Raw genomic sequence first — 8,854 nt, 5'->3', positions numbered from 1 at the left:
TTTCTTCTTCTTGTTTTAGACTTTTTTTTTATGATACAAACCTTCCATGTTTTCTCCTCTATCCTCAGTTATAAGTAGAAAAATGGTTTGTATGCAAGCATATGCTATTCTACAATACCACAAGTTCTTATGCTATGTTAGTGTATTCTGTAGGTTTGGACATTCGTTTTCGGGAGTTTTACAACTTTGGGATGACATCTTTGCTGCATTCTCTTTGAAGTTATGCTTTTAGTCGCAATAAACACTAGTTAAACACCAATTTCAGTTGATTCTGTCATTAGATATTCAACAGCAAGGAAATTATTTCATGAGTGTAACAGATTTGATGGCATGGTCAGTCAGATTTGACACATTCTTCTAGTCATGTCTCAACATGTAAATTATGTTTCAACACTTCAAAGGATTTGCAAAACATTACACTTGTGTTGTCCGGAATTATATTATATACATACATGTGCACGTATAGGGTAATAGGGAAACGTATCTTCAAGCTCTTTTTTCCATCTGAACTATCCCTCTTGTGTCTGGAAACAGCGTGGATCCTTAACGTTATCTTCGGTAATAATACCTGTAAGAAATTGATGATAAGATATCTGTTATCAAATGTTCTTAAATCTGATGTTGATCTGATAGAACGGTTACAACTTACACATATATATTTACGTTGTACATGGAGGCATATTTTCTTAGAAGCCGTTCTATGGTGTACCATTGAGAGCGATCAGATCCATCTTGATAACCAATCCGTGGCATGTGTATTGATGCTTTGCAGAATGATCAAAAGAATTTAATTTGTTTCAGTAAGTTTGAAACACCAACTCGTCATAATTTAATTTTGAAGATAATGCTAAAACAATCTCAGCCTCTCTCTATTTGATGAATTCATGCTTGATAAATACTTTCCAACAACCATTAATAGAGAAAAAGAGTAAAATGCATAAAAGATTCGACTTTTAAGTAAATTGCATAAACGCTCTCAACTGAAAAAGCAAAATCTGTTAAAAGGAATCTAACCTATAGCAACTAGGTTCTCTAAACATTTTTCTTAACAATGAGAAATACGAAGATTCCTTCACATTAACTTGATTATTACATCAATGTCCACACTTTAGAATATATAATTTCATTCCTATTTTTTCTCGTCTTTAACTTGAATGATTGGATAATGGATATAATACATTGTAGTAATGCAAGATCAAAGTGTCTCATTGACAACAAATTAGTCATGCATGTAAGCAAGAAACAAACAATATAATGAACAATAATAAAATATTAGATAAATGTGGAAGCATGTTACCAGAATTTTGATCAGCTGAGAACGCTGCCTTTGATAAGCAGCTTTCCAAGTGGACAAGTGAGATTTCACTTCGAGGGACTTTACGCCTTGGATTGTAGGATTGAACCACAGCTAAAGCAACCATTTTGGGAGCATTACCGTCCAAATTTTGATCATTACCGTCATCTATAAGTGAAAAGGATCAAATAAAGAACCACATACTGATTCACTATATACTAGAAATCAAACTCCAAACAAGTGTGCCAACTGGCATATGTTATAATTTTTTCTATTTTCTTATAAAATGCATGATGCATCATATTATTCAATCTATTTTCTTAAAAAATTAACATGTGTTTGTGCTCACCTTCAAGCCTTATAAGATGGAGATCACCAAGATGCAAATCCCCATGTTCATAAGCCCGTTCATATGCATCACTGATGCTTGATGAAAGTTTAGATAGTGCATCAAACATTCCACCATGGCCCCAACGTCCGGAGGTGTCAACACAGCTGTAAAACCAGGTTATATATTCACAGTAAATAATGGAGTCAAAAACTATGATAGGAAACGGTTAATATATACAAAAGGGTCACTTTATTTGGTTGATGACAATATTAGGACAGAATTACAAAGAGATGTAACAATAGTGCTTGCTTTGGCCAATGATATTCTCTTATGGCCCAAAGCTAAATTGAAGAGAATGTGTCTCCTTCCTTCAGTTGCATTTCCTATTTTCATCATACCTATACTCTCTGTCATTTATACTCTTCATTTGTCTATAACAAAATTACCTTCTACTTATATGTTTCCCTCCCAATTACAATTAAGCTCTAAAACTTTCATACTTGACCTTAAATCAATCTTCATTTGTATTTAATTTGAATGCTGCCATCAATGCAAAAAAGAAAGGAAAAATATATACCTAGACACGTATTAGTATTTAGTGCAACATTATCATTTTATCAAATTTTATGCCACACACAGAACTAATTTGTAATGAAGAAAGCAGACCCACATGGAACAAAGCTCTAACAGAAATACATTTCATCGATATAATTATTAAAAGCTTGGTGCACCAGAGCAAACTATGCGGTCGAGAAAAAATAAAAAGTTTACCTGAATATTAAAACAGGTTCAGTTGAAGGAACGTTTGTAGGGGCTGTACAATCTCCATAGACAAAATGAACAGAACCAGCATCTAATATGGTATCCCCATCTGGGGGGCTAATAGGGTCTTCAACATTCAACGACTGGTATCCAGCAGCATTCCACTTAGACAGCTTCTTTTCTTCTGCCTTCTTCCTTGCAGTCTCAAGTTTTTGACTCTTTTCCTCATCCAAGTTCCTTCTGCTTTTCAAGTCAATAACTGAGTCGCAACTTGATTTAGAAACTTCCTCAAATTTTTTAACCCAAGCAAGATATGATGCCTCATCAAGATCAAGATCACAAGAGAAAGAAGCAGAACCTCTTTCCTTAACATCAAATCCTTTTAAAAAGTTTCTTGGATTGACCTCAAATTTCCTGTCATCCTTATCAAATATTTGTTCATCACGAATAGCAATCACTTTGTCAGCCATTGCATTAATTTCTGTTAAATCCATGTCCTTGTCTTTTCCATCATTGATTTCATTGGGATCAAACATACGTAATCCAACTATGATGGATTTCAAATCACCAGTTCCAACTGAAGATAATTGTTTATCTTCTTGTTCCACAATATTATCGCCTGTAACATTTAGGCTCAGCTGCAATTTTCTTTCTGCCCTCCGCATAATTACCTGCAGTGTAACATGTGAATTCATGGAGTACAAGAAAATAGCAACCACAGTCAATGAATAATAAATATACAAACAGAAACATACTTCCTCCACTGTATGTTCAGTAACAAGGTTTATACACAAAACATGATTCATCTGGCCAATTCTATGTGCTCTCTGCAAAGCTTGTCTGTCCACCTGAGGGTTCCAATCTTGCTCATAGAATATAACCTATAGAATAATGGAAAATAAAAGACAAGAAAATGAATTGGTAATAAGGTTCTAGTTTCAAAAAAGAAGGGTTAAAGCCAGACATAACTCACAGTATCAGCAGCCACGAGATTCAAGCCAACTCCCCCAGCTCTTGTTGAGATCATAAAAACAAAAGCTCCGTTTTGGTTAGCTTCAAAATTCAAGCCCGTATTAGCTGATGAGTTGCTGAAACTTCTTATTGCAGCAAAGCGCTCCTCAGCCCTAATTGATCCATCAAGACGCTCGTAAGAATACTTACGTAACTCCAGATAATCCTATATTAGAATCGAAGAACATTTCATCAGTTAACCCATTTAAATAACACAAGGCATTCAATACATAGGTCGAAAAAAAAATTACCTGCAAAATGTCAAGTGTATGTGTCATCTGAGCAAAAAGAAGAACACGATGTCCATTATGATGTAGCTTTCGAAGAAGTTGGTCCAGAATCAGCAGTTTACCACTGGCCTGACAGAGAAAAAGATGATAAATACGTTCAAAGCAAGAATGATGGTGTAATTGCAAAGTGTCTAAGGTACTTGGGCCTAGTATGACTGGTAAGCAAGAGTTGGAGCAAGTGTTGGACCAAACCCAATACAGCCCATAATATGAAAGGTTATTGGAAATAGAAAAATATTAATGTTTCACCTTCCAAGTAGTTTTTGGTAAATTGGTTTGGAATTAATATTAGTATTTAGAGGTGTAGCAATTATATTCAGGTTCATGTAGCATCTGAGTTGTCTATTTCTTTAATTTTCTTTTCTCCGCACTTTCATTGCCCTTTTTATCCTCTTCTATGGGAGATGCAATACTAACAAGCAATTAAAGTACAAGATAATACAGAAATGTACTCTAACAGTGACTGTATGACATAACAGCCCAGGTAGGATCAGTCTAAAGTTATCTAGTAAAAACATAGTATGGTAATTACCTGAACCAGATGTTCACCTTCTTCATAAGGTTCAGGTTCAATACCCGGAAAAAGATAAGGATGGCTGCATGCTTTCCTTAGTTGTATCACCTAAAAGAGTGAATCATATTGACCATTAACTACAAGGTGAAAGAAAGAAATAGAAAAAAGCAAGAGCTTTACTAACAGTATTCTGTAGTGATTGGTGATTTGATGTTCCATAAACTAATACTAACTGTTTGAAATTCCACCTTCAATGTGGTCCATCCCTAGCCGTCTAATTGCGGCATTTGGGTTACCTTCATTGCTGCCTCCAACATTTTCATCGTGTTCGGTGTGAATGGGCAGATTTATTCCCACATTGCCTAGAGATAAGGCTTTCGTAGTGTTTAGAAAGCTTGGGCAGCCCTCACCTTACAAGCCGGTTTGTAAGGTTGAGTTAGGCCCAATCAAAATTTTAAGATGATATTAGAGCCTATCCTAGATCTGATGTTGGGGTACAGGCATAATCCACGCTCCGAGCTCATTGGACCCGAGCACGAAGGGTTGTTAGAAATTCCAACTTCATTGCGATCCGCCCCCAGCCACCTAATTGCGGAATTAGGAATGCCTTCATTTCCACCTCCAAAATCTTCATTGTGTTGACTGTGAAGGGGTGGATTTAGCCCCACGTTGCCTAGAGATATGGCATGTGTAGTGTTTATAAAGTTTGGGCAGCCCTCACCTTAAAAGCCGGTTTTGTAAGGTTGAGTTAGGTCCAATCCAAATTTTAAGACTAGTATACAACAAATGGATCAATGACTACAGTAGAGAGCAATCAGATTCTATAAGTGTGCAGCAAACTTCTATGAGACACAACAATTAACAAGCCAGTAATGATAAATTATAGAACAAAATGATAATACTGACCTGAGGTAAGATCACTGATGTCCTTAAATGTAGAAAGAAACTGATCTAGTGTCCCAAAAACAGATGGCATGCAAAAATGCATCAACGCCCACAGTTCAGAAAGGTTGTTCTGAATAGGAGTGCCAGTCATCAACAACCGTCTTGGCATGATATAGCGATCTTTGAGAACATTAAATAAAACCTGTAAAGTTTAAAAAGTTTAACTACTGCAGTTTAATAATCTCAGAGGCAGTATGACTAAATTGTCTTGAAGTTTTGACTATCAAACTGTCTGAAATGCATGATTTGTTCCTATTACACCTAAAGATAGTCAAATATGATTATTGATGATCAATAAAAATGAAAAGTGAAACACAAATTTAACATTAAGAAGCAAATTCTTAATTGAATACTTTTAGGCATTTAAGTTATTTTCTACATACACTTGACGGGTTTTTAAGCCTTTGCGCTTCATCGATGACTGCATACTGCCATGGTATTTGAGAAAGAAAATCCTTATCCATTAGTGCAATGTCATATGATGTTAACAGCACATCGAATGGCAACATGACCTGCCAAAACATTTGATTGCAATAATTATTAGTGAACATTCATTAGGAAATAGAACTGTTGAAAGAAAAGCCATCCAGATTCAACGACTCAATGAAAATATAACAAACTCACATTATGTGTTGGCTGCTTTGTTACATGTTCATGTGTTTTCCTACGTAGACTGCGCCTATATTCTTTATCACCAACATATTTGAAGACTTCTAGTTTAGGGGCATATTTGACTATCTCAGACACCCAACCATCTGTCACACTTAAAGGACATATAACCACTGTAAAAAGTAAAATGAAAGCAGGAAAATGTTTAAGTGCTTATTTCAATAGAAATTTCGTGAAAACAAAACTATCCAAATCAAAGTTTATTTCACTCACAAAATGGCCCGTGTGACAACTGGCGCACTTTCAAATAGCTTAAAAATGAGATAGCTTGCAATGTCTTGCCCAATCCCATCTGTCGATAATTATAAACAGACGGTAACATAAACACATCAGGAATCATATTTTTCATTCCAAATAATGGACTGTGAAATTTGTTTTCGGTTCTTCATATGCTAAATTAGAAAATCTCTGACACTCATAATTTTCAAAAGCATGTGCAGTGCTTATCAGTAAACAATTTTCAGATAAATGCAACTTGTTGCATATGAACAAATGAGACACATGGCAGAGCATGACTAACAATTTACTATGCAGCTCAAAAGCAACAGAAAATTGTACATAACTCCAACAAAATTCCCTCAATTCATCAGAGAACATGACAGAATATTATAAGCAAGTAAATAGAAATATCTACAAACATATGATATTTAGGAAGCACGAAACCGCCTCTCTGTAGGGTATATGTTGATTTTACATAACAATGATAATAATAACACGGAAAAAATTGTCAGATAAACATTTAAGGTAATTTTATATGACTCTAATACCAAATAGATTAAAAGTTATCCATTTCACATTGCATAGAAGCTCTGATACAGATTTGAATGAAGAGTATATACCTCATCCCCTGCAAATAATGGAAACATTATGATCACTAACATTATCAAAAATTGTTTCTTCAGAAGTAATATCAAAACCAACTAGTATTAAACTTTTGAAACACAACAATAAAAATAAAAGACAAATGTTACATGAAATTACTATCAACAACAACAACAACCAAGCCTTATCCCACTAAGTGGGGTCGGCTACATGAATTATACGACACCGTAGTGTTCTATCAAAAACCATGTCCTTCTCCAATCTCTAGGTTCTTCTTAATAGTTTCTCTTATAGTTTTTCTAGGTCTTCCCCTACCTCTAGTGATTTGACTCCTCTCTATCTGATCTACTATATACAGAATCCACAGGTCTTCTCACTACATGCCCAAATCACCTAAGTCTAGTTTCTACCATTTTTTCTACTATAGGTGTCACCCCAGCTCACTCTCTCTCTAATGTTGTCATTTCTAATTCGGTTCCGTCTAGTCTTACCACACATCCAACGCAACATCCTCATCTCTGCTACGATTACCATGTGGTAATATTTTACTTTTAGTTTGTTATTTGTTTTGGTGAGGTGTCATTTGTGAGTGAAAAGAGTCTAGAACATTCCAATCTATCACTTTGTAATGCCTCGACAATATAGCTAGGCTAATTGATTTTGAATAAAAACAACTCATTTATTAATCACTCCAAAATTTCATTTCATATTACATATTTAGTAGTTCTATATTTCAATCATTTCATTTCAGGGTATTCTTTTCTTTTTTCAATATCAAAATAATCACCCAAAAATATAAAATGTGATTCAAATTTTAAGATTTCCCGTGTAATCAAACTGAGAAACAAAGTACTAATTGATTAAGGGCCCGTTTGGATTAGCTTATTTTTTACCTTGTGAAAAATAGATCACGCAAACAAAAAAATTGTTAGGTTAATTTATTTATAAGTCCTCACTAACGAAAATTGTATCTTCACAAGCAGTTTTTTTCATAAACTACTTTGACAAGCTTATATGAATAATACATAAACTTTTATTTATTTGCATAAGCTATTTTGCAAAAGATTGAAAATGAAAGGGTAATATCTCATTCACTCACCAAGAACAACGTTGACACCAAGTTTATATCTCCTTATAAGCCATGAAATTCCATCCACTTGATGAGGTTTCAGTGTTGCTTTAATCCCAAGCTCTTCTTCACTCGGCGCTGCGTCGCCGGAACTTTCGTCGTCGTCGAGTATTATTTTAGCGGCGACTTGGAGCCTCTGTTCGTATTTCAGGTTCATAGCGTCGAAGATGAGTTCGAAACTGTGAAATCGGTGGAGAAAGAGAGTGTGAGTGAGTTAGCGGCGACGTGTCGGTGAGAATGTTTTTGTTTCACTTTTTGCCGCAATTTTTTAGATTGTTTTTTGAACGGAAAAGTAGCGAGTGAATGAACTGAACAAAAATGATGATCAGAAAAGCAGCTCGAAGTGTTTATGAATTGGGAATAAAGTTTTTTTTTTTTTATTTCAAATCGATGTGTATAGATGAAAGAGGGAAAAAAATGATTTTATGCATCTTTGATAATATTGGCTCATTCTCTTTTCACCGTTCTTTTGAGTGTGATGCCATATGTTCTAATCACATTGGCAATAATATTAAATCTAATATTTAATATTATAAACAATGAGCAGTATTTAGTAACATATCATTTTTACCTAAGTGACAAGTATGCCAAGTGATATGAGGAAACCTTTTCCATGACAATATTCATGTGTACAATTACTTCTTTGTCCTCATATATATATATATATATATATATATATATATATATATATATATATATATGTTGAGGGACATAGATATTATCACCCTTTTGTATATATCAATATTTATATTTCTTGATCCCGAAATATACTGAATAACGAATAAGTCCAATATCTCATATTGACTTAGTTCAGCATGGCCATGCAACTTTACAGTCATATTTCATCAAGAGGCCTCAAGATATATCTCATGTTATGAGGAGCGACAAATCCCATCTAGGACACTCATGTCCCTCAACATGATTCATCAAGTACCCATTAGCCAACGTTATGGTTATCCTTTTACAGACAACGTTAGAATGGCAATAAAGAAATGTAAGTCCACATATAGGGATCATAGTGGTTTCAAGTCTAAGAGTGATATACACTATTATCAATCTGAGAATATCTTATGACATTTTCATAACA

The 8,854-nt window shown here is 34.5% G+C and overlaps 1 protein-coding gene across 1 annotated transcript; it reads right to left on the bottom strand.

Moving 5' to 3' along the window:
- Positions 1-416: 416 nt before the first annotated feature.
- Positions 417-8,178, bottom strand: LOC25498084 (probable helicase CHR10). The gene is made up of 17 exons (XM_039827909.1): positions 7,738-8,178; positions 6,656-6,663; positions 6,030-6,108; positions 5,772-5,929; positions 5,531-5,659; positions 5,109-5,289; positions 4,653-4,923; positions 4,387-4,450; positions 4,221-4,310; positions 3,650-3,757; positions 3,361-3,564; positions 3,143-3,268; positions 2,397-3,058; positions 1,644-1,789; positions 1,298-1,462; positions 650-764; positions 417-568 (listed from the first exon to the last, which is right to left on the bottom strand). Exons 1-17 carry the CDS (start codon positions 7,922-7,924, stop codon positions 550-552), a joined length of 2,712 nt encoding a protein of 903 aa, XP_039683843.1. The 5' UTR covers positions 7,925-8,178; the 3' UTR covers positions 417-549.
- Positions 8,179-8,854: the final 676 nt, after the last annotated feature.

Source organism: Medicago truncatula, chromosome 7 (genome assembly GCF_003473485.1).
Source record: "Medicago truncatula cultivar Jemalong A17 chromosome 7, MtrunA17r5.0-ANR, whole genome shotgun sequence".
In the NCBI taxonomy this organism is placed as follows: domain Eukaryota; kingdom Viridiplantae; phylum Streptophyta; class Magnoliopsida; order Fabales; family Fabaceae; genus Medicago; species Medicago truncatula.
This window is presented reverse-complemented; position numbering and strand designations above follow the sequence as displayed.